At 46.3% G+C, this 27,798-nt stretch overlaps 1 protein-coding gene across 2 annotated transcripts; it reads right to left on the bottom strand.

Moving 5' to 3' along the window:
* Positions 1–7,327: 7,327 nt before the first annotated feature.
* On the bottom strand, positions 7,328–27,492 carry LOC103091739 (gonadotropin-releasing hormone II receptor). Of its 2 annotated transcripts, none has more exons than XM_032946977.2 (4): positions 27,183–27,492; positions 19,558–20,183; positions 18,003–18,207; positions 7,328–13,340 (listed from the first exon to the last, which is right to left on the bottom strand). In XM_032946977.2, exons 2-4 carry the CDS (start codon positions 20,110–20,112, stop codon positions 12,718–12,720), a joined length of 1,383 nt encoding a protein of 460 aa, XP_032802868.1. In that variant the 5' UTR covers positions 20,113–20,183; positions 27,183–27,492; the 3' UTR covers positions 7,328–12,717. The 2 variants fall into 2 exon arrangements, with proteins under 2 accessions (XP_032802868.1, XP_032802858.1); XM_032946967.2 differs by having other exon boundaries at positions 19,558–20,150.
* Between the last annotated feature and the right edge of the window lie 306 nt (positions 27,493–27,798).

Raw genomic sequence — 27,798 nt, 5'->3', positions numbered from 1 at the left:
ACACCACGTGGTACCCGCCTCAACCAATCGGCCTGCGGGAAGTCCGCTCACGTGGGGCGACGGCCACCACTCGGGCGCGCGTGCGGCGTTACCCACGTGGGTAGGGAGTAGACCAATCGTGAGAGAGCGGTGTTGGGTGGAGGGAGGGAGGGGGCGGGTGGGGGGAGGGGAAGGAGGGGAAGGGCCAGTGGGGGGGTGAAGGGCGAGCCACGTGACCCGGTGTGTGGGTCAAGTAGTCCACATGTCCAGGCCACGTGTCCAGCCGCTTGCCGGCATGTCCGCACATTGGCGTGCACTTGCATGCCCAGTCCCCTTGCCGGTATACCCAGCCACCGGCGTGCTGCTGGGCATGCCGGGTAGAGGGGGATAAACGGGCACGACACGGATTTTGAGAAAGGATTGACTGATGCGGTATACAGGAGGATGCGGAGCTGAGTGGACTTGCCAATGACTGGTACCAGTGGTGTAAAGATGAGCCTCTGTGGAGGAGGCTCGTGAAGGACGCTGCTTGCTACTGGGCAGTTGGAGGCCGTCGCCCTCCAGCAACAATAACGGAGGGCAGATGAGCGATGCTCACAATATCGAGCGGAGCGCCGGGCGGATAAAACGCAGCAAATTGGCACAGTCGTGGGCACAGCCTGTGGTGCATCTGGCAGTCATCTCAGTCAGCCAACCCATGGGACCTGGGTTCTTTCCCGAGTCCTGTCAGCGAGCCTTCGACACTTCACGTGGCCTCAAAGTGCACCTGGCCTGGCACAGGCGCCATGGTGACGTCACCACCACTTGGTGGCGAATGGCGGCTGTTGTTGACACCCGGCTTTACTCGCCACGTGGAACGATTCATTACCCATGTCGTATAGATCAGCGTCCCCAACCTTTTTGGCATCAGGGACCGGTTTCTTGGAAGACTATTTTTTCACGGACCGATGGGGGGGGGGGGTCATCATTGGGTCTTTCCCCCTTTTCAAAAAAGCTTTCCAGCGACGTTTTTTTTACTCATTGTGGCTACCAGGGTTAGCTTGTGGGCTTACCAACACTGACTGAGACAAGTTGCGCAGTGTGGGAAAGACGCGTGGAGACGGGTCACGTGCAGACTCACCGCCCTCACCTCCTGCTGCTGTGCGGCACGAGGGTTGAGGACCCCTGGACCATAGATGGTTTAATCGTTTGGTGACTCAAATTACGACTGTGCCCAAAATTATAACATTAATTGTATGAGACCTCCTTTGCCAGAAACAAGATATAGGAATAGGTTTTACCCTTTTAACTGGCACAAAAACTGACACCTTTATTCAAGGCATCAAATTCAAGGACAGTGCATATTATTATCAGAGTTGTCTTTTTTGTTTGCATTTTGACTGCTTGTGTTGTGGTTATTGCAAACATGATGCCTTGAATAAAGGTGTCAGTTTTTGTGCCAGTTAAAAGGGTAAAACCTATTCCTATTAATTGTATGCATTCACTGTGTAACAAAACATTTTTTTTTTGGTTCCTGGGTCGTGTTATTTTCCAATTATGCCTCAAAAGTATAGAAAATGGCTATTGTTCCCCACAAACTTTGCTTTTGTGACCTTGAAAGTGATATTTTTAAATGCACCTATTTTAAAGGAGAAAACGTGGTGTGCATTTGTGTCATTCCTTCACATAAAGTCCTGGTCACAAAAGCAAAGTTTCTGGGGAATCATAGCCATTTTCTATACCTTTGAGGCATAATCAATTAGAAAATAACACTACCCAGGAACAAAAATCGTGTTACATAGTGAATCAGTCATCAAAGTAATTTAAATTCGGTATGTCGCCAAGTTTTTGAATCTGCGGAATGTACATGTTATCAGGATCTTAGAGATGATAAACGTAGCACATTTAACATTCTTTGTAGCCGAGATATCTATTGTTTAAAACGTTGGTTTGACATTTTTGGTGTATAAAAAAGCAGGGGATAGAGTTCTATATTATTCAGACATACTGTACTTATTTTTACATTACAATACTGTACTGCATATAGTATCACTATTACTTGAATTGTTCAGCATACTGAAATACGTTATCGGAAAAATGTCCACTCGGTAGATATTCCACTTTGAGTGTGCACCTCCTGAAATTATATTACGCTGACAAAGAGTGTGAGAATCTGGAGTTGTGATTGATCACAGACTCCCATTCTCTACCACATCACTCTGCAGGACCCCCCACCCCCGTACCTCCATTTGCGTAACATCTGCGTTCGATATCTCGTTATTATTGCAGCTGCCGCTGAGACCCTCATCCATGCCTTGATTACATCGCGACTCGACTATTGTACGTGTCTCCTGTACGGCCAAACAAACTCCAGAAGATGCAATTGCCGGATTCCATATCATACAGATAGGTTAATCTGTCCACTAGCTCTCACTTCAATTTCCGATCAATTATAGGATCACACGATCTTTGAAATCCTTCCTGGAATTGGCCATGCCTACTACCTCGTATCTCATCTCATTACTCTCCTCCACAAACTCGCCACTCCTGCAATAAAGACTTCGCTATCAAGCCCCCAGAAAACCTTCACTCAGTGGGGGATCCCTCATCCTCTGCTACCCTCATTATCTATAACTCCCATGATTTCATCTGTGCAGTTAACTTAACTCTCCCTGTTCAAGTCTACTCACTGCCTCTCTATAAATGAATATGCCCACCGTGTCTGTATAACGTCTTGAAATGTCGCCGCATTTGGATGCTACTCATAAATTTCAATTGTACAGGGTAGTCCAGATGTCTTGTGACCCTCCAATTAATTGACCCCTAACATTGTATTTCTTTGCTTATTCATTTATGTTTTCACATCCATTGCTAGACAAAAATATTACCATACTGAAATAAATTCCGATTTTTGGCCATATGTTTATGCATGCCTTTTTGAAGTTCTGGGCTGATGAAAACGAATATATTGTAATATTGTGCATAAAGCCGCGCAGTTATCAAGGGTGAATACTATATTGTATCGTTCATTTGGCACGCGTGAACGTTTACAATTTGCAGCGCTTTCGAAAGAATATTACACGCTGACATTTCACCTTGAACAAATGTTAACATCCTAAATAGAACTGAAGGCACGTTGGTGTCCAATTAGATTTATATAGCTTCCAAATTGCATAGTTATACAGCATGCCCAATAGCATTTTTTGTGCGTTCATCGGCGAGCGCGTTTGCCATTCACTCAGCAGTACCATCAATGGCGGAGCCAGGATTTTCAGGTAGTTGGGGGAGCAACCCCTCCAGCAATGAAAAATGATAGAGGAGTTGTTAGTAATAAGTAAGGACTTGTCCCTTGCTTTTTATTCGACGCGTGTGCGGCGATGGCGCAGCCATCGATCGAGGGTCGAATTCGAACCGCGTTGCGTGATCGGCATCGTGCTCGCTGAAGGTGTTTGCCATCAGAAAAGTCGTGTACTGTATACACGCAACTGCGCACAATTCTGAGTCACCTATAACTGCTTTGTCGTGTCTTATTGCCAATTATGGACTCAGACTATTGTCCTATCATCTCATAGAGTCCCTGGCAAATAATAATTTGCTACACAGTGGCATTGGGGGTCGCAAAATGCCGATTTATTACTAATAAACCCCAATGATCCGATCGAAATTAGGGATTTCGATGGGATCATTGGGGGAACACGTGCAACCCCAACCCCACTGGCTCCGCCAGTGAGTACCATGGAAACGGGCACCACCCTGCAATTGTGCTGCATGAATGGACACAATTAAGATCTCGTTTCAATTCCAAAATTGCATTTCTAATTGCTTTTGTGTGTCCGCAGTTTGTGGGCTAAGTAAATACACAGTCCTCCACAATTGGTAGCATTCATGAATTCGTTGTAAACTGCTTGACGGAATATATGACGTGCCTCTTCCGACGAATTTATGATAAACAAGTATCCATAGGAAGTTTTCATTGCAGGCTTCCTAATAGCTTTGCCATAATTTTAAATTCATGTGTGATTTCAACATTTCCCCATGGTGACAATTTCAAAGTAAATGTATTCTCTTGCTTCATGCTTGTTAATATCATTGCAATGCATTTGATAGTCTTTTCTAAGGGCCTTCAATATTTTCTGTAAAATAGTGAATGCACACACTGCATGTAATGTGTTGGACTTGAAATGGACTCTGCATGCAATGATGAACGGACATTGCGAGTGATTTCATTTTTTTTATCCCTAGAGCTGCCACATTCTAAATGAAGCTTCGCATTGCACTCGTCAATATTGATGACCATTGGCTAAAATTGACCTAAACGGCTTGTTCACTGGATGTAGCGGTCTTTCCTGCTTGGTCGCTGGACCAGAATTCCCCAGGCAATTAAACACTCCGAGGGGTGGGCCAGGAGGGAGAGGAGCCAGAGAGGGGAGAGGAGCCGGGAGGTAGGCGGGGGATGCAAGGAGGAGAGAGGAGCCACGGGGGGGGGAGGAGAGGAGCCAGACGGCGGGGGGGGAAGGAGGAGAGGAGCCAGAGGGGGAGGAGGAGGAGAGGAGCCAGAGGGGGGAGGAGGAGGAGAGGAGCCAGAGGGGGGGGGAGGAGGAGAGGAGCCAGAGGGGGGGAGGAGGAGAGGAGCCAGAGGGGGGGGAGGAGGAGAGGAGCCAGAGGGGGGGGGGAGGAGGAGAGGAGCCAGAGGGGGGGAGGAGGAGAGGAGCCAGAGGGGGGGGGGAGGAGGAGAGGAGCCAGAGGGGGGAGGAGGAGGAGAGGAGCCAGAGGGGGGGGGAGGAGAAGAGGAGCCAGAGGGGGGGAGGAGGAGAGGAGCCAGAGGGGGGGGGGGAGGAGGAGAGGAGCCAGAAGGGGGGGGGGAGGAGAGGAGCCAGGGGGGGGGAGGAGGAGAGGAGCCAGAGGGGGGGAGGAGGAGAGGAGCCAGAGGGGGGGGGAGGAGGAGAGGAGCCAGAGGGGGGGGGAGGAGAGGAGCCAGGGGGGGGGGGAGGAGGAGAGGAGCCAGAGGGGGGGAGGAGGAGAGGAGCCAGAGGGGGGGGGAGGAGAGGAGCCAGAGGGGGGGGGAGGAGGAGAGGAGCCAGAGGGGGGGAGGAGGAGAGGAGCCAGAGGGGGGGGGGGAGGAGGAGAGGAGCCAGAGGGGGGGGGAGGAGAGGAGCCAGAGGGGGGGGGAGGAGAGGAGCCAGAGGGGGGGAGGAGGAGAGGAGCCAGAGGGGGAGGAGGAGGAGAGGAGCCAGAGGGGGGGGGAGGAGAGGAGCCAGAGGGGGAGGAGGAGGAGAGGAGCCAGAGGGGGGGGGAGGAGGAGAGGAGCCAGAGGGGGGGGGGGAGGAGGAGAGGAGCCAGAGGGGGGGAGGAGGAGAGGAGCCAGAGGGGGGGGGGAGGAGGAGAGGAGCCAGAGGGGGGGGGAGGAGAGGAGCCAGGGGGGGGGGAAGGAGGAGAGGAGCCAGAGGGGGGGAGGAGGAGAGGAGCCAGAGGGGGGGGGGAGGAGGAGAGGAGCCAGAGGGGGGGGGGAGGAGGAGAGGAGCCGGGGGGGGGGGAAGGAGGAGAGGAGCCAGAGGGGGGGAGGAGGAGAGGAGCCAGAGGGGGGGGGGAGGAGAGGAGCCAGAGGGGGGGGAGGAGGAGAGGAGCCAGAGGGGGGGGGGAGGAGAGGAGCCAGAGGGGGGGGAGGAGGAGAGGAGCCAGAGGGGGGGGGGAGGAGGAGAGGAGCCAGGGGGGGGGAGGAGGAGAGGAGCCAGAGGGGGGGGGAGGAGGAGAGGAGCCAGAGAGGGGGGGAGGAGAGGAGCCAGAGGGGGGGAGGAGAGGAGCCGGGGGGGGGGGAGGAGGAGAGGAGCCAGAGAGGGGGGGGGGAGGAGAGGAGCCAGAGGGGGGGGGGAAGGAGAGGAGCCAGAGGGGGGGGGGAGGAGAGGAGCCGGGGGGGAGGGGGAGGAGGAGAGGAGCCAGAGGGGGGAGGATTGCTTCGTCTGCTCTTGAGGGACCACCTTGAGAGGGAGGTTTGTCATTGGGCCTTTCGGTGTCTTTATAATGTCACCTTTTTAGTATGAATCAGCAACACTTACGTTTTCAGATGCAACCTGCCGTATTTGGGAGAACATGCGTGTGATTTTCATGACCAACCTCTCTCAAGGCTGCTTCTCGAAATGAGAATGGCTCATGTGAGAAAGGGGGTCACTGAGGGCTCATCATTATGACTAGGCTATGATTTATAATGAGTGTACTCAATAAAATATATCACGTCGTTTTTTCGTCCGAAAAGGTACAATGGAAGGCAAATGGCCTCTAGCCTGCACAGCAGCAGCAGCCTTAACAGCGTGCAATCAGAGGAGCCCTGAATAATCTCTTCTTGAATTTCGATTTAAAGCTTTCGTGACTGCAAGGATTCATCTTCTTTGGTTCTTTCGGTAAAGTCACGTAGAATGATAATAAAATAATAAATTGATAAAATAAAATCGGCATCTCTTCAGAAAGGTGAGAGACTCGATTAGTTGAGCCTTCTTATCCCGGAGTCTGTTGAACCGCCTCTACGGGGAGGGATTCCACACAACCTTAAGATCATTCAACAGACTCCGGGATAAGAAGGCTCAACTAATCGAGTCTCTCACCTTTCTGAAGAGATGCCGATTTTATTTTATCAATTTATTATTTTATTCTCATTCTACGTGACTTTACCGAAAGAACCAAAGAAGATGAATCTCTTCTTGACAAGGGAGTCGACCGGGTAGGGTATATATGCAATGGGTTTCTATGTCTGTACATTTGGCCATTTGCCGTTTAATTCGCGGCCGTGTATTTACTTCGCGCAACTGAAATGCATGCAGGGGTGGGTGCATTTGTGGAAATCTAATACGGCACACTTGGTGTTCGACGGTTGGCTAGACCTGTGGGTAAGGCAACGCGCAAGAGTTTGCACGGTGTTTGTGCGGATTTGCCTGCCCATATAAATGTGTTGTGAATGGGAATGCATATTTTAACGTACAGGCTACTGTTCATGGTAAAGAGCAGCAACGTGGCTGGCTTGAATTAATTAATGTATTGCCTGTTATATCTGGATGAAGAATTAACATTTTTTTACCACTAAATCCGAGAGTTGAACTTAATGTGATAACAGGTGCGCTGTTACTGTTAATTATGAAGCAACTAGATACATTTACTGGAAAATACTGGAATTATAAATATATATTTTACAATGCAGATCATTTTTTAAATCTCGGATCGTAGTTATGAATGATGCCACAAATAATCTCTGCATTAGGTAACAAAATGTCTCTTGGGTCTCCTGAAATGAGCTGGCTGTAGTCGTAAATGAGCCGTGCACACTTGCTCAATGCAAGCCATTCGCACGAGTAAATGGTCTATGCATGAATACAAAACAACGTTGCAGGAATTTTGGTTCAATTTATTCGAGCAAAACACAATTGAAATGTGAACAAAATAACGGGAACATTCGAGAAATGATGTGTATAAGCTAAGCTCTGGACTTAGGTTTACGCATTTAACACGTATGTGCATTTGCACCAAGAGCTTCTTGCAAAGCCTAAATGGGTGGAAAACCACAATGTAAGCATATCACATACAGCAAATCTTCCCATTTCAACTTAGTGTCAGTTGCAAACAGACCACTTGTGCAGAGGCTTTAAGTTACCTTGGGTTGTCCGTTTTTTACCTTTTGGTTTAGGTTGGCATGATGTAGCTGCCAAGGACGTGATTTACATGTTGAGGCAAAATGAATATTTTGGCCTGAATTGCTGCTAGACCAAATTCAGTGTCGTGTGTGCTGGGCTTTTTCTTTTGGGTCCATTTTGTACTTTATAGTGACATGGATTAGTTTGCCAGTGTTGGATCAGGATAGATGATCATTTAAAATAAATGAATGTCAAATAAATTCAGACTAAATGGAAGGAAACAAGCCAGGTAAGGGCTCTTTCAATGCACATTACCTCTAGTCCATCATGATATTGGACAAACAGATATACACCAAATACTACCATCATGACCAACATCTCAATTAAAGTGTATGTGTCAATATACAATATATTTTCAACATTAAAGCTAAAAACAATCCATTAACGAAAGCATAACAGGCCTGATTCACATTTGGAAAATATCAATGTAATCAGATTTGTCTAAATTGTGTCATACCAATTACCAACGATGTAAAATTGCGAAAGAAATGTGTGGAAGATATTTCATTGAGATGTAAATCAGACCCATACTGCAATTAACTCGATACATTATATTCCACATATTGGACGAGTGACAGGATGATTATAACTACTTATTGATGATTACAATTCAGAAACCATTGTATGAGGTCGGCTGCTCGGATTTTCTTAATGCCAAGTAATTTACATCAATATTCTGTTCCTCTTCTCTGATTATAAATACTGTGATATAACTAAATAGGTACATCTAATTGAAAGAAAAGGCGCGTGTGACAAAGTTATATACGAATTCTCAGCCACTGCACGAATAAAATACAGGACAGAATTCATTCGTTTTGGACTTGGTATCACCAAAGGAATGGGATTTCCATCGCTGGCTCAGGGCCGCCAAGCAAAAATGAGCACAACCCCACCTCTTGTTGGATGAGCAAGGTGACATTTTAGCTTCACATTCACATTACTACCCTACTGCAGTTTAGGGATTCATTTAATAGCGCAATATTTACACGCACAACGAGGTTCATTCCATCAAAGTAACCACAGACACGTTCGCAGCAGCAGACGCAAAGGTGCCGATGACTGAAGCACACACTCGTGACGTAACGCCGTGCACGACTAACTCCGGAATGACCAAATCACTCGGAATGCACCCGATGCTGTCTCAGTGTGGGTTGAGCCATTCTTCTTGCCTCTTGGTGTCCCTGTATATGTATTTCTGCTACCTTGTACCTCGTATTTGTTCACCCTGTCTATGCTGGTGTGTTCAACCCAGAGGATGAACACGAAATTTAGCACTCTTCTGAAATTCGTAGTCCGCCAGGCAAGTGCCTAACTGTGTTGTTGGCCGACTGGTTTTGCATCACGTAATTTTTTCTTAGGTTTGTTGAATTCTTGTCTCTCATCTTCTTGTTGTATTTACCTCCGTGCAGTTTAACGCTCTCTGTGTTGCGTTGATGTCACCCTATGTGCTCCCTCGCTATTTTGTTTTTTTACACCTGATGAAGATCGCTTGTGTTGCGGTCGAAACGTCGTGATTTATTTTAATATAATTTTATTGTATTTCTACATACGTGACTTTACCGAAAAAAAACAATGAGTAATTTGCATAGTCACGAAATCTTAAATTCTTCATTGAGCCAATCTTTCCCACCACCCGATTCTTCTGGCGCATCTCCGATCAGCACGATTGGCAACGTACTGTGTGAAAGAAGTTCAACATACGTACATACGAGCCTGGGTAGTGCTTGCATGGGTGACCACGCAAAAAAAATTGTTCTTGTAGGCTGCTGCGAGCCTCCACTCTCACCGCCTTCACCAATCCGTTATGACCAGCGTGGTGAAGTATGGTCAAATAACGTGCGGTTGCGAAAGAAGTACAACATACATACATGGATAGCCGATGATCGTGGTGGTGGGGGGGTGGGGGGGGGCTCTCTGCGTGCAAAGTTGTGTTTTGCTCTAGGAAACGGGACAAAGTTTCGAACGTGGCGTGCCGCGCATGATGACATTTTTGCTCAACCACCCTTCCTCTCCATCCCGACAAGTGTGGAGCAGCACGCGACGTGCTAGAGCCACACGGGGGGGGGGGGGGGGGGTTCACATCCGGCAGCTGCAGTGGCGTTTCCAATTTTTTTTGTTATTTAAATTACGTACACCAATTCATTTTGTACACACGTGCCTGGCACGTGCACTGAAATCCTGCGTACAATTCCTAAGGTTATATCCAACGTGGTTCAAATCATGATTGCATTGTGGGAGGGGAGTTAATTTTCTCTTCATCGATTTTGCAAAAAATAATTCGCGTGTTTTAAGCTTGCGGTATGTTGGCAGATAGTTTTTAAGTCTACTTTTAAAATTATATTTTAAAAAAATGTAAAGCCGACAATTAATTTCAATACTGCTTTAAGTCCTCATTACGTTGCGTTGATAACGGGGCGGAGGGGGACGATACACAGGGATGGGTTTCAGATATTACTCTGCCATTCATGTTAACCGTGGCGAGGAGTTCAACTCAGCTTGCCGGGTTTCTTAGTACAGTGGCGAAAACCACTGCACTGCAGCTGCACGACATTTACACTTCCACTATTAAGTTTAAGAGTTCCAAGTTTATTTTTGTTTAACCAAGTGAGAACCTAAGAATGGCCTGGGGCAATAGTCTGCCAGTAAGGGGCTATGTTATAGTTCCAATTAAATACAGTAATTTGTGGGTAGTTCTCAAATTTGGACTCAGTGGCCTACTGTTGCATATTACATCAGGGCATCTCGAACATCCATTGCAAAGCATATGGCGCTTATTGTGATTATTACATGCGCAGTATTAACCCGTGCTGCCGTTGGGACTCAAACCCATGGACTTCTGCAAGAAAGAGTGAATGCACTACTGCTAGGCCGTGTAATTGCCTCATGCGGACACATTAATGCAATGACAATCACACGTGACAGAACTGAAATCTATTTTAGCGGTAACAATTGGCACCCATACTCTTTGGTTATATTCGGTAAAGTCACGTAGGTAAAAAATAAAACAACAAAAATCTAGAATTGGCACCTAATTTGCATGCCATTAATGCACCGTTCAGCTATTCATTCCAGGTGATGTGGGTGTTATTACCTGATACAATGCTCGACTGCAATTTTAATTTTCGCTTCCAAAAAAACCCGAATCATTCATGCTTATTGGGTTTCTTCTTTCACAATGGCAAAGGGGGATCGCTACGATATGGCAATACTTTGATATCTTATGTGATGTAAGATCCACGATATTTGTATCGGCCATTTCGTATAGTATGTCGTGATTATCGTTCTCTCATTTTAAATATCAGTTCCTGACAAAGTATAATTATTAAAGTTCTAAATGAAAAATAGCTGTTACCAATTAAATTAGTGACGTACAACGTTTCTCGATGAGCATTGCAGTTTGCAAAGTTATCACGATCAGAAAAACTCACGACTGGCTCGTGTTGACTGACCTGCAAATTGAATAACTTTTAAACCAATCTCTATTCGGAATTGAAGTACATCAAAGCACAACATGGGGATGTAAACAATGTGAAAGGCAATTACAAAGTGGTTGGAATCTGATAGTGTCACAGTCGTCATGTAGTAAAGCTTAATATCGTTTTGTGAAAAATGATATCGCGGCAATCTTAGCGCAAATACATTTTTATTTTTTATCTGTGTGAAAATTGTACAAAGGTGCTGTGCGTCAGCAGCACACACACGAGTTGGCATTATTGATCCACCGAAAAGTGATGAGTTTTGGATTTTAAAAAAACCTAAGTTTTTATTTATTTCCAAAGGACAATTTATAATTTAAATAAAAAAATGTAGATAATTTACAGGATTTGAATAAACAGCGTCTTAATTTGCTAACAAAAGAGACGTCCAATAGCACGTACCCACTTGGAACTCATGGCGGGAGAAGCACTCACGTGACTTATGATGCGTGATGTCATTTTTGTTTCGGATCATCCTACATTTCGTTTTTCTGCACCCTGATTTTCTGATATATTATTTGATTGATCCCAAAAAATTGCAACACGTCCCTAATATGCACTTATTGTAAACTGCAAAACCTATATATATTTTTTAGCAACTCGAGAGCAATTTATAAACAGAGAGTGCAGGTTTTAATAATCTAATTGTTATAAAAAAATCTCCGTGAAAAATCGATGTTTTATCTTGCACTGTTTTTTTTTAGATGCGTGCCATCAAAACGTGTTATTTAATATCATAGCAATTCAGCTGTCAAACCACACTTCATATATAAAAAAAAAGGTGGCACAGATTGATTATATTAAGTTGGCTTGATAACTTAAAAACTATACAACCTTCAGGCGAGACAAATATACTATACTGCGGTGACATATACAAATGCAAACTGCCTAGCTTATATATTTATTATTTTTTCTATGGCACTAATACGGAGTCTAAATGATGAAACTACATGTTGTAGTTTACATTCTCACATAATCGCTTACATTAAACCTAATTTTGTGCAGTACTCCACTCGAAGTTGAATGTCGAAGAGTTTCTTTACTTGGTGCGCCACGATGGCTGCTGAATAGCTGAACAGTTGTTTTTGATTCACAATTGACATATTTCTATTGCAGTGTTTATCATTATAAAATACCTTTGCTCATTAACTTCAGATAATATACTTTTGAGGAAACATAGTAAATTGTTCATTGATTCATTTCTTTTGATTTCATATAATGTAATATCTTAGATATCACATTTATTTGTAATGTTTTTTTTATTATACTGTATGCTGTGCATGGAAACACATTAAGAAAAATATTTGTAATATATTTACGTATGGTGTCAAGGCATACACAGTGCAATAAAACATAACTATAAATTACTAACATACAGCTTCCATAAATATATTTTTAACTCGCAGTGTCGTGCGTTATTCTCACTAGAAAACAATAACGAAGCTCACTAAGGGGAGGAATGCTACCCACAGATTACATACACAACTACGCAAGTAGTGGCCATGAACTCAAACTTTCAAACCCATCGTGCGTTCTCACGAAATTAACTATCGCAAACACACACACACACTTCTAATAGGCACCACACCACCACCACCACCACCCAGTCAGATGCAGCTTTCAGGACATACGAGAGTTTTCTCAGTGCACCCTTCGCCTCCTCCTCCGCCACCACCAGCGCCACCACCACTGGCATCACAGAACGCCTTCGCACCAGCGGCCATCCCGGCTGCCGCTCTGTTCACGGGGACCCCCGCGACTAAGCAGCCCCTCTGCAGCAGCCTCGTGGCGGGTGTGGGGTGCGCGCCGGTGGCCTCGGGCTGCTCCCCGCACGCGAAGGGCACCCGGCGACTCCGCACGGACGAGGCCGAGTAGCGAAAGGAGCCCGTGACGGGCGTGGATGACGAGTCTCTGTCATGCGCCGCAGTCCGGGGCCAGCGGCAGCAGCGGCGCACCTCGCGGCGAACGTGCGCCGCGAACACGCCGTAGATGACGGGGTCCAGGCACGCGTTCAGCAGCCCGAACGTCAGGGACATCTCCTCGACGAAGTGCGGCACGACCTTGCGTGACACAATGCTCCGGTCGAACCAGTACCAGATGCCGAGGACGTAGTAGGGCGTCCAGCAGACCACGAAGGAGCTGACGATGGCGATGCTCATCTTGAGGGTGCGCATGCGGGCCTTGGGGATGTTGTTGTTTGAGCGGCGAAGGCGGATCTCTTTGGATGAAACTGTCGTGAGCGAAAGGATCGTGTTTTAGAAGCGGTGGATAAAATAAGATTAATAATAACAGCACGTGTGTGACATTGAATAAACTTGAATATGTTTTTTTTGTTATAATGGTTGGTGGGTAGAATATTTGTTTTCTCGTTTTATTCTACCACACTTGTGACGAACATGGAACAGAAGCTGAAAAGTGTACAAAAAAGCACGGAGAGGTGCATAAGAGATAGAAAGAAGAACATGTGGAGAACTTGGTTGGCTGGGGGCAGAGCACAATGCAAAAAGGGTTGATGGCTAAGACGGTTGATGGAGTGGCAGCTAGTGGAGGGTGAGGCTGACCACCAGAAGATGGAGCCATGAGATCCAGCTCGCGTGCAGTAATAATTGATTATCTCGTGTACAGGAATTAAATGGATTGTTGTGGGATGACAACAGTTTTTGGAAGGCTTCTATGCCACATTGAATAGAACATAGATGAGGGTGATATGGATTTTGTGTCTGTGTACCAATGCTGATAAATGAAATAGCTTGCTAAATCTAAGACGTCGTATATTCGTGCACGTGCAGATATATTCGCCATTCCAATGTTGAGTGAGGGCTTCCCCACGCCGTGAATTTTGTGGGAATTGTGTGACCATACTTCTCCACGCTGGTCAATACAGGTTGGCAAAGGTGGAGAGCATAGATGCGGACATATCGAACCACAGTACAATGGTGGATTATGCTGCACTGACCTCTGCTAGCAAAGTGGTCTTGATAATGATTGCTGTGTGGGGCGACTAATTTTATCCTTGCCCGAGGACCCTCTGGAATCCATAAAATCATTAAGCGCACTTGACTTAATTATGGCTTTTGCTATACCTAGACTGATCCCTAAATTTTTCCATATTGACATTTAGAGCATCACATTGCAGTATAATTATTCTCACTTCCTTGGCACTCAAAGATAAAATTGCACCCTTGTAATATTATTGCTCACACTACTGCTGTTGGCAGGGCCTCCACTAGAAGTAGCAACAGGAAGCCCCTCTAGAAGGTAGTTTGACCTACTCTTCTGTGCTGGTCAAGACTAACTATACTGCTTGGGTGGATAAAGGCAGAGGAGCGAATTGAAGAAAATTGGCCGATATTTTAAATCAGCTTAAATTGGTGACCTCTGGATTATAAGGACAGCGTGCTAACCATTACACTAATGGCATCATCTTGACTGCATTGAGCGATATCCTTTGCAATGCTATAGTTGTACATGCGGTGGTAGTGTTATTTATAAGAGGATGGCATCTATGGGAGCCACTATATTTTACGGGGGCAGAGCAAGGATTGGCTTCAGAATTATTGGCAGCAGATACGACGGTGAGATTTTAGGGCCTGGCGCCAGCCTGTATAGAACTACGATCATCAGAGGCCTGCGATCTTCTGGGGGGGGGGAAAAAACTTTCAGAATTTACAAGCTCACTCATCCTTAGAACAGAGATTAAATTCAGCTGGAGCTGTCCGGGGCTGAGCTCCAGAACATATTTACCGGCGTGGGGAGGGGGGAATATTTCTTTCCGTTTATTAAATATAATTTGAGATCCACTTAAGCTTTTTTTAGTGTATGGATCTCAATGCCTTTCAAATGACACTGTCGAAGTCAAGAATGGGCCTTGATTGTAGGTATACGTCACTTGCTAAATTGAGACCATGAAGATGAATTATACTTCATTAGAGTGTCACTCTTGTGTCTCGCTACTTTGATTATGTCACGTGTTGGCTGTCGGGAACGGAGCCGTCCAGTGTTTTTCATACGGCACCACCTTTGCCAAATACATCGGACAACCTCTAAGGACAATGTGGATGGGTCATGATTTAGGGTTAAAATAATTTACATCGCTGATTTAATTATTAGCTGCTACTCATCCCCGTGAATCAGAAAGTGATACTCGAGCCCGTAAAGTTTTGTGCGGATCTGTTGTTATAGCTCTGGTGTGTTTTTTGGGTTGTAACGCATGTTCATATGCTTAGTTCTTTCGGTAAAGTCACGTTGAAGAGAAACAACAAAAGAATAAAATATATATAAAACAATAAAAAAATTCTCACGACGTTTCGACCATAACTCAAACGGTCATCTTCAGGTGTGTTGGTTGCATAAATTTATTTTTAAACGGCGCATTTATTTATTTATAAAGAAAAACGTTAGCGTCACGCGCAGCGATTTGGCAGTTTACCCAGGACTAGTCCATCTATATTTTGAAAAGAGGAGGGGGGAGACGAAATTTTTTTTATAATGTATGCTGTCTGAAAGCCACTATAAGCATGAACAATCAATTAAGAACTGAAATGGTTTATCAAATCTTTCCAATGATTGCTAAGATAGAATCCATCTTCTCGGTTGAAATTGTCTCTGTGCTTGTATATGTGGATAGCCTCATGAACGAATCTCTCATGGAAGCCAGATGGCTTACAAAGAACCTCTGTCTGGGAAAAGTCAATGGCATGTGAGCCTACTGAATTAGAACAATGATCTGCTACGGCCGAGGTGTTGGTCCTACCGTGTTTAAGGTCTGCTTTGTGTTCACGAATACGGTCCGAGACATGGCGTTTGGTTTCTCCAATGTAACTACTACCACAGAGGCAACTTAGTTTGTAGACACCAGGGTATTGTATGTCCGGAATCACATCTTTTACAGACGGAACCAGATCACGGATTTTATGTAATGTGTTGAAACGGACCTGGATCTTGTGTTTATTCAAGATTTTGGAGATCTTTTTTGTGATCCCAGCAATGTAGGGTAAAGTGATGGTTTTGAAAGGCTCCTCAAGAGGGTTCTTCTTCATGGTTTGAGTGATAGCTTTGCGGATTGTATAGTCGGAGTAACCATTAGCCCTAAGAGCTTGGTGTACGTGCTTGAGTTCACTGCTTATGTGTTCCTGGTCGGATATGCATTGGGCTCTATGATACAGAGTCTTGATGAGAGAATTCTTCTGTGATGGATGGTGGTGGGAATCCGGTTATGCTTATCTGAAACCGGATTCCCACCACCATCCATCACAGAAGAATTCTCTCATCAAGACTCTGTATCATAGAGCCCAATGCATATCCGACCAGGAACACATAAGCAGTGAACTCAAGCACGTACACCAAGCTCTTAGGGCTAATGGTTACTCCGACTATACAATCCGCAAAGCTATCACTCAAACCATGAAGAAGAACCCTCTTGAGGAGCCTTTCAAAACCATCACTTTACCCTACATTGCTGGGATCACAAAAAAGATCTCCAAAATCTTGAATAAACACAAGATCCAGGTCCGTTTCAACACATTACATAAAATCCGTGATCTGGTTCCGTCTGTAAAAGATGTGATTCCGGACATACAATACCCTGGTGTCTACAAACTAAGTTGCCTCTGTGGTAGTAGTTACATTGGAGAAACCAAACGCCATGTCTCGGACCGCATTCGTGAACACAAAGCAGACCTTAAACACGGTAGGACCAACACCTCGGCCGTAGCAGATCATTGTTCTAATTCAGTAGGCTCACATGCCATTGACTTTTCCAAGACAGAGGTTCTTTGTAAGCCATCTGGCTTCCATGAGAGATTCGTTCATGAGGCTATCCACATATACAAGCACAGAGACAATTTCAACCGAGAAGATGGATTCTATCTTAGCAATCATTGGAAAGATTTGATAAACCATTTCAGTTCTTAATTGATTGTTCACGCTTACAGTGGCTTTCAGACAGCATACATTATAACAAATTTCGTCTCCCCCCTCCTCTTTTCAAAATATAGATGGACTAGTCCTGGGTAAACTGCCAAATCGCTGCGCGTGACGCTAACGTTTTTTAAATAAATAAATAAATGCGCCGTTTAAAAATACATTTATGCAAACCAACACACCTGAAGATGACCGTTTGAGTTATGGTCGAAACGTCGTGAGAATTTGTTATTGTTTTATATATATTTTATTCTTTTGTTGTTTCTCTTCAACGTGACTTTACCGAAAGAACTAAGAATATGAATTACTGCAGTCACGAAAGCTTTAAATCAAAATGTAACGCATGTTGTTCAGCACGACAGCCAAACGTTTTGCTCCACGTGCTGGGGGGCTTTAGGTACATGTCCGACGGATTCACTCCACCTAGTGGAAGTTCGAGGAAATGAAGCTCCAAAGCAGGTGGAGTGAAACGTCGGGAAAAAAAAATCCTGAAAAAGCTCTCAGCGTGTGGAGCAAAACGGCAGAGATCGTGTGAAACAGCACGCGATACAGCCCGAAAACACATCGGAGAGCTAGGCCAGGAATTAAACTGAATTGTTTTAAGCTGGAATTAAAGTAGACAATAAATACTACTTCTGCCCCCCATTCTACGTAGGTAAACGATTCATATTTTAACGGCCGAATGTAATATGTTTTGCATTATCCATGTTTTTTTTAAATCTGGGCCACATCCCCACATCCCATCACTCCAGATAACAGAGATCTGACAGATAACAGAACAAGTCTGTCATCATACTGTATTTGAGGAATCGCGTTTCGTTCCATTTTTAATGTGCACGCGTCTTTTGTGTGCCGGTTCGCAACACAGCGTGTCTCTCCTGTTGTCAGACTCTAGCCGGCACTCGTGTTCTGAAATGCCGTGTTAAAAAAAAGTGATGAAGTGAAGGCGTATTGAATAAAACCCACTCACTGCTTCCTTCTCGCATCCTCTTGGAGATCTCCAGCAAAATCCGGCAGTAGCAGAATATCATAATGAAGAGTGGCAGTATGAAGAGGAACACGAACGTGAACATGTAGTAGAGATTGTGGTGCCACTGCTCGACGAAGTTGCCGTGGGTGACGCACTGAACGAAGTTTTTGTTTCCTTTGGGACTCTTTACGTGGAACAGAAAGAGCTGTGTGCAGAAGAGAAGGGCATATCAAGCAAATTAGTTAGTCACCGTGAAATGCACCGCGTTGAATTTCGGATGCCGTGCCGTCAAACTATGGGGTTGCCATTTTTCGGGGTATAACGGAAAAAAAAACCCGTATCATGGGAAGAAGAATATGTCAGTAATACTGGAAGAGGGCAGTAGTGCAAGTTAATGCGTTGTCTTGACCGGTGTCATGTTACACAACGGACCAAAAAAAAATCAGGACTTTTAATTGTCGCAGGAAGACTTCGCGTATTTGCCAGGACAAGCTTCCTTTAAAAAGAGAGGACGATTCAGGGAAAACCAGGAGAGGTGGCAATACAAGGGCACCCGGTGCATATATTCTTATTTTTAATTACATGACATCTTGTAATTAGTTTTAGGGCATAATTGGACACGTACACATGACATTCAAACACAAATAGACATTCTGAGTTAATAATTTACACAGCACTGGTGAAGGCACAAAATACACATTTGTTTAATGACATTTTGAAATACTGTACGTCTGCACCGGATGCAAAAGAGGAACTGATAAATCGGCGAAGTTGGTGATAATAACGTAAGTCGTGGTAAGCCAAAAGAGCCCACTTACAAACAATTACTTATGTCTTGGGATACATCATTTAAAAAAATAATATAAATTTTAATGTCATAAATAAATCGGAAAGCAGCTTGAATTTTTCATGAAAATGTATTTCAAGTTTCTTCTGGTGATCATTTCAAAGCATTTCACTGCACTTGTACAATTGTAAAAAAAAAAAATCTGAAACCATCGTTGAACTGCATTGCATTTCAGAATAAAATGTCACTACCCAGGGACGATTTCAATAATGGTCATTGTTATTTAAATCAAAATTTGATGGTCATTGTGTTGAGCAGGATTGAAGATGCGTTGAGCATTTATAAATGTGGTTGTCAATAAACTACCTACGGTTCGAGACTTTAAAACAGCCTTGATATACTTTGGAACACATATAAATGGCACTGAAATATTGCCTTGCCATGTATACGGTAAAGATAAAGGTGTAGTCCCGTGGATCACGTGCTCACACCCGCTGCTAGAGGACGGGTCGCCGCTAGAGGGCGCTCCAGCGAGCCCCTCTCGGGGATATGTTGGCCTACTCGTCCACGTTGGCCATTCATCTTGAAATCGGTGTGATTACCCATACTTTCCTCCACCACACGTAATCTGCCACTTTCCCAACCGGTGTACCCATTTATACTACTGGGAAGACAAAGGATGGGGGATTTAATCAACGTGTTCATTGTTTAAACTGCCACGCCGGTAGATCGAATCGGATTGAACCAGTGACATCTGGAGTGCGTTACCTGCGGGACCGCCAGCAGAACGCTGAGGACCCAGGCCACGCTCAGCATGGTCTTGTTTTTGGCCTTGGCTTTGCCGATGCCCAGCGGATTGAGGATGGCCGAGTGGCGGTCCAAGCTGATGACCACGGTGATGAAGGCGCTGGAGTACATGGCGAGGAGGCGCAGGAACATGAGCAGGCGGCAGGCGAACTCGCCCGCGTACCACTGCGTCGTGATGTGCCACACGGCGTCCAGGGGCATCACGATGAATGTGATGAGCAGGTCGGCCGTCGTCAGGTTCACGATGAGGATGCGCACGTGCGACTTGGTCTTGCGGTGGTTGTGGGAGATGGTGCACAACACGGTCAAGTTGCTTATGGCCGCGAAGATGAAGAGGGCAAAGGTGCTGATGACACGGAACTGCGTGGCTGGCAACCGGATGTCGGAGTTGATGCTGGAGTTGGTGAGTTGCTCGTCGCCTGTGTGGCTGGCGTTCGGAGGGCCCGTCACGTTGTTGAGGAAGGCGGCCCGGGGTGTCATGTTCATGTTGATGGGTTCCATCAAAGCGCACTTCATAGGATGGGACAAATCTCCATCACACGGATGACTCGGTCCTTAAAAAGTTGAAAGCGCTGTAAGGAAAATTGCTACGTGCAAGAAAGAGCATTCAATTAAATGTATTTTCTTAACGTGGGGGATGATGATGATGACGGTGGTGATGTGTGTGGAGTGCTCACAACAGCAGTCGGAAAAGTTGTGCGTGAAATCCCCAGTTCGGGATCAAATCGGCTGTTATCTCTGTGGGGTCTAAACTAAAAAAAACAAATGTATGGCCAGTGAACATCGGTTGATCTCTGGAGAGCTCGGCTCAGGCTTGGGAAGTTATCAAATTGCCACCGCTGGACTGTGGCCCACAAAACAAATATATGCAACCGCTCAATATTCAATTTGAGCCACGAGAGCACTGACTTTTGAACATTCAGATAATATTTTTTTTTATCACATCTGTTTTAAAAAACAAAAGCTGTTTCAAAAGTGCAATACAGGTTAATTTAGTTTCTGGTTTAAAGAGGCGACAGACAATGAGGACACCGCTTACCAGTGTGTGTGACATTTTAAATTATAGAGAGTCAGAATATAATCCCTTGTAACAATAGCAGGTGAAATAAAACTCCATAATCTTTCATTCATATATGAATGAAGTGAGACTTGACATTATGGTTTGATTCAATAAAAATGTCCTCGTGTGGCGGTGCGGTGGTAACGCACCCGGGCCACCTGTATTCAATTCCCGGCCACAGCAAACATCAGTGGCTTAAATATCTGAACCAGTCCTGGGCCACCCACTTCACCAACCCACACTGGTGAATTATAATCAAATATCCTGGCACGGCAGGGGACGCCTTCAACCAGCAATGGATTGACAAAGGATTGAGCTTTATTATGATTGTTATGATCATCACTGTGATACGTCAAGCTATAGCTCATTTGGTGAAGCAACAGGCTCCCAATCATGAAATAATTGATTCAAATTCAGTTTCAGTTTCATTTATTAGGTATAGCCCTGTGAGCCATGCAGCTCTTGACTCGGGTACAACCGCAACAAACAAAAACATGAACAAAAGAACAAATGCCAGCCAGGGTTAATTATTCTCACCAATATCTGCAAAATAAGAAGTAATAATTATATTTAATGGGACCTCCTTTGCCATTACCAAAATATGATAATAGGTTTTTCCCCTTTTTCTGGCAACAAAACAGGTGTTAAGATGTTAAAACACCAAACTGAAACCTTTTACAAGGAACCATGTCTGCATTAACCACAATACTTGTGGTCAGAATGCAAACAAAAAACTCTGATAATATATGCATTGTCTTTGGTTCTTTCGGTAAAGTCACGTAGGTATAAAATAAATCACGACGTTTCGGGCGCAACACAAGCCGAAATGTCGTGATTTATTTTATTTTATACCTACGTGACTTTACCGAAAGAACCAAAGAGTATGGATTTCTGCAGTCACGAAAGCTTCAAATTAATATATGCATTGTCAGTTTAACACGTAGGCTTTCGCGACCAATATCATTCATAATAGAGGTTTTTGGGTTAGATCGCGTTATTTATAAATATGTCGTAACCCTCCACCACCCGACACGGCCAATCAGCAAAAAAGTGTCACGTTGACAAAAGACAATTAGTTCACTACTTTAGCCTACCGGTGTGTTGAAGAGTGAATCCACAACATTTACAGTTTCAATACGACGTTTCGCTGGTAATTACATCCAGCATCATCGGGCAATTCGCCAGAATGTCGGGTGGTGGAGGGTTTCGACACATTTATAAATAACGCGATCTAACCCAAAAACCTTTATTATGAATATGCATTGTCCTTGAAATTGATTGGTCCACACCAGAGACAGCTTTCTTTTGAGCCTCGTCTCAAGCGGTGTTAGACCAGAGGACACAAAAAGGCGTAGTACGCCGTTTGAGACGAGGCTCAAAAGAAAGCTGTCTCTGGTGTGGACCAATCAGTTTCAAGGACAATGCATATAACATCAGAGTATATTTTTTGTTTGCATTCTGACCAAAAGCATTGCGGTGAATGCTGACATGATTCCTTATAAAAGGTTTCAGTTTGGTGTTTAACACCTGTTTCGTTGCCAGAAAAAAGGAGAAAAACCTATTATCAACAATAATATTCTTTGTATAGTCTGGAAATCCTCCAGACTTTTTAGCAGGAAGGGCCTGCATTGGGAAGTTTGGTCAAATCTATTCATTAGTCTGACATCGGTGGAAAGTATCCGTCCGTAATTATGCTTTGGGCATGCCGATCATTCGAGCGCTTGAATGTAATCCCTGGCTGAGTTCTCCCAGCATAGAGTATGAGTGCGGTGACACTACCAATGTTAATAGTGTCACATTTAGACTACATAATACCGTTGGTTACTTTGTTCGAATCCCTTTCAAAGATCAGCAACACATTACATGTCAGGGGGGGGGGGGGGGGGGGAGCGGTAAATAAAATTCGTGCTACATTCAGAAGTAATTAATTGTCTCGTGGCTATATTAGCTCCCAGGATGGAAATGTCAACTTTGTCACAGCTGGGTTTAGTCCTAACAATAGAGATAACCTCTGTGCTGTGATTTTGCTTTCTAAATTGTGATGAAAACGCTGACAATGCATATAGGTGAGACTTACATCTGCATAGATTGTCGTGGTGAAGCTGCTGTGTACAGCTCCCTAATGTGTTTCGGGTCATACGGTGCGCTGTTGGGAATAATGTTCGACATTTCACTCCACATTATGGGAGCTTCTTCAGGAACTAATTCATATTCGCAAGAATCCGATTCTGTTCCTCAATCAGATTCTTTAAAATGGGCATTCAGTTCCTTAAAAGTCTCCCAGCACATGGGTGCGAAACGTCGGACATCATGCCAAACAACACGTGGCACAATCTGAGAACCGAGCAATACATATGCAAAGTAAGCGCCATATGCGTCGGTAAATAAGAGCGATTCTGTGTCCACCGCTAATAGCATGTGAGCTAATACTGTAGCGTTTGAAAAAAACCAGACGGAAAACACATTCTCACTTAACCCACACCTGGGCCTCTCTTCAGCAAAAACACGTGGACACGGCATGCACGCACGCACGTACACACTGCACGCACACACACACTGCACGTACACACATCGCGCACACACACATCGCACACACACACACCACATACACCGCACACACACACACCACACACACACACCGCACACACACACACACACAATGCACACACATACACACACCGCACACACCGCACACACACACACACCGCACACACATACCGCACACACACACCGCACACACACACACCGCACATACACCGCACACAAACACACACCGCACACACACACACACACCGCACACACACACACCGCACACACACACACCGCACACACACACACCGCACACACACACACCGCACACAAACACACACACTGCACACACAAACACTGCACACACACCGCACAACGCACACACACCGCACACACACACCGCACACACACCGCACACACACACACACACACCGCACACACACACAATGCACACACACACAGCGCACACACACCGCACACAAACACACACACACCGCACACACACACGGCACACACACACTGCACACACACACAAACCGCACACACACACAAACCGCACACACACACACTGCACACACACACCGCACACACACACCGCACACACACCGCACACACACCGCACACAAACACACACCGCACACACACACGCACCACACACACACACCGCACACACACACACACACCGCACACACACACGGCACACACACACTGCACACACACACAAACCGCACACACACACAAACCGCACACACACACTGCACACACACACCGCACACACACACCGCACACACACCGCACACACACCGCACACAAACACACACCGCACACACACACGCACCACACACACACACCGCACACAAACCGCACACACACCGCACATAAAACACACACACCGCACTCACACACCGCACACACACCGCACACACACACAAACCGCACACACACACACCGCACACAAACCGCACACACACCGCACATAAAACACACACACACCGCACTCACACACCGCACACACACACTGCACACACACACAAACCGCACACACACACGCCGCACACACACCCCACACACACACCGCACGCACACACCGTGCACACACACACCGCGCACACACACACCGCACACACATACACACTGCACACACACACACACTGCACACACACACACCGCACACACACACAACGTACACACACCGCACACACACACACTGCACACACACACACCGCACACACACACACACCGCACACAACACACAACGCACACACACCGCACACACACACACACCGCACACACACACACACACAATGCACACACACCCCGCACACACACACTGCACACACACCGCACACACGCACACCGCACACACACACACACACCGCACACACCGCACACACCGCACACACACCGCACACACACCGCACACACACAAACTGCACACACACACACACACTGCACTACCGCACAAACACCGCACACACACACACACCGCACACACACACACCGCACACACACACCGCACACACACACTGCACACACACACCACACACACACACCGCACACACACCGCACACACACACACAACGCACAAACACCGCATACACACACCGCATACACACACACCGCACACACACACCGCACACACACACACCGCACACACTGCACACACACACACCGCACACACACACACCGCACACACACACCGCACACACACACCGCACACACACACCGCACACACACACCGCACACACACACCACACACACACACACACCGCACACACACACCACACACACACACACAGCACACACAAACACCGCACACACACACCGCACACACACCACACACACACCGCACACACACACCGCACACACACACCGCACACACACACACACACCGCACACACACACCGCACACACACACACCGCACACACACACACCGCACACACACACACCGCACACACACACCACACACCGCACACACACACCGCACACACACACCGCACACATACACCGCACACACACACACCGCACACACACACCACACACACACACCGCACACACACACCGCACACACACACACCGCACACACACACACCGCACACACACACCGCACACACACACACGGCACACACACACACACACCGCACACACACACACCGCACACACACACCACACAGTCACCGCTTCGAGCGTCTCGTTACGAGACCGTTAAGGCGCCCGCTTTACGCAGCGTTCATCGACATTTTACGCGCGACCACAGCGGCGTTGACATTAAAACGTCGAAAGGACCTCTATTTGACGAGCACGTTATAATCACGTTATACATATATATTGGAGGAATCCGATGAGCTATAAAGCTCTTAAACACTGGGATCGCGCTGCCGTCGCCATCCTATAGAAGAGCCACGCGGACCCGGCACTGAACGCCGGCGGACAGCGGTGCAGAATTATCACCTCCTCCGAAACCCCAACATATCGCAACACTCCGGGCTGACGTTCCTTCTGAAGGGCTGTGACCGTCATCCGCATTAGAACATCGACAGGCGGATGGATGCCGCACCTCGCGTTCGTTCATTGATGACTTTTTGCAAAGACAAAAGCACCGAGAGCGACTGTGGTCATGCACGCACAAACTGTGCACCCGATGGTAAACCGCTGTCGTCTGCGCTCCGTCGACGGAGGTAATAGGAACACTGGAATGAAGTATCTCTCTCTCTCTCTCAAGCCATCTCTCGTCGTGGCTAGCAGACATCGGCGTTTAGCGACCGAGCAAATCGCTGCAATACGCAGGAATATAATGCTTAGACACCGTGCCGGCGACATCGCCACTGCTCATGATGTTAATTGACTGCGCCACGTTTCATGTAAATACAAAGCGTTTATAAACATTAGGGTTAGCCTGGCTCTCGACTTACCAGGCATTGGCAATGCACATTGGACGTAAGCAAAGCAAACTCCGAAACATGTTTATGCCTATGCTTTGGTTCTATTCGGTAAAGCCACGTAGGTAAAAACAGATATATAAAACAACAAAAATCACCACCATGCATAAATCGTGACTTTACTGAATAGGACCAAAGGGTATGGATCCTTGCAGTCACGAAAGCTTCAAATCTAGAAATGTTTATGCCTTCAGGGTCTCGTCAGCAGAGTCGGGCTTGTTATACAAATGCCGCTGTATTTCCCGATATTATTGGAAAGAGCATCGCATATGAAATATGGGAGTCCGTTTAGCGCTAAAAAAAAACACGGCAACATCGCACGCAAACTCGTGCACGCGTTGTGAGTAACGCAGGGTGATCTGCGATACCTCACTAAGAGAAGAGGGATACACGACAGAGAAAGAGCGTCTTATTCCCACACTCCACGTGTCTTCCACCAATCTAGATAATGTACACGCGTTACCGATGTTAACACTCCCTCCGCCCGTGCTCGTTGTGCAACGTAGCTCGGAGCGACTTGCGTAACATTCAATCGCGCTGAGAAGAAACTGGATCATGAGCGTGCTCAGGTGCGTGCTAAGCGCAACACGTGCGCTTTCACAATTTTCTCTTGCGCACGGGAATGTAAGCACCGAGCCCTTGAACAGCCCGTGTTAGATTATTCTTGAAGCTAATCTTTGCAGGGATTGAGCCTTGGGATAGTGCTTGGATGAATGACCCCCCCCCCCCGCACCATGCATAAATCTGGAGCTGTAGGCGGCTGCTGGACTACGTTGTCAGCAGTGGGCAGTTCAACAAATTCCACTATTGTATTATACAGTACTATACACCAACGTCTATGCTCCCCTGGCTTCACCTACCCGGCACTGACCTGCTTGGCGAAGTACAGTCAAACATTTCACAGGGGGAGAACCCTTCCTCCGAACAGCAGCGAATTGACAAAGCTGATATGAATAATGACTACGTTCCAAAGTAAAACAAGGACGTGACACGTGGATTTGACAGGGAGCTGTGCGCACTGAATGAACGAGGAAGGAAGGGGCTTAATAATTCTTACCTGGGCACTCGAGCAAGATGAAGTTCACTGCTGGACTGCGGAGCTCAGATCTTCTCTCCGCGCTGCGAAGCCACGAGTGAAGCTTTGCAAGATGTTTCACTGATAATTCATGCTTTGTTGTGGGTACGGGGTGAGTAGAGGGGGCGGGGGAGTGGGGGGTAGAGTGGAGGGGGTTCGTGGGGGATGTGGTAGAGAGGCAGGGAAATTGGGGAGGGGAGGGGGTAGCGGATTACGCACGGTTGCTGGTGCTGTGTGTGTATATGCGCAGTGGTGCCGGTAGTTGTGAGAGAGAGAGAGAAACAAATGGAGAGCCGGGGCATTTTACGACCCATTTTTGTCATACTTTGCAAAAAAAACCGAGCCCGTGAGTTGGGAGTGCAGGACGATTGGGAACACGATGTAATGAATGTGCTCGGGGGGACATTGTTAAATTCTTTGAGAATAGATGAAGGATCGATTCCGTGGCAACTTTGTGAACTCATCGAGTGTACAATCGCAACATTACGTTATGCTCGAAGTAACCGCTGTCCCGCCACCAATACCGCCACCGCGGAGATGGAGCGATGTGCTCATGTGTAGGAACGGAACGAATCGTTAAGGGTTGGTCGACGTCTCG

Source organism: Petromyzon marinus, chromosome 1, assembly GCF_048934315.1.
Source record: "Petromyzon marinus isolate PM22_M1 ecotype Great Lakes invasive population chromosome 1, UKy_Petmar_22M1.pri1.0, whole genome shotgun sequence".
In the NCBI taxonomy this organism is placed as follows: domain Eukaryota; kingdom Metazoa; phylum Chordata; class Hyperoartia; order Petromyzontiformes; family Petromyzontidae; genus Petromyzon; species Petromyzon marinus.
Note: the sequence above shows the minus strand (reverse complement) of the source record. Positions and strands in the feature narration are given on the sequence as shown.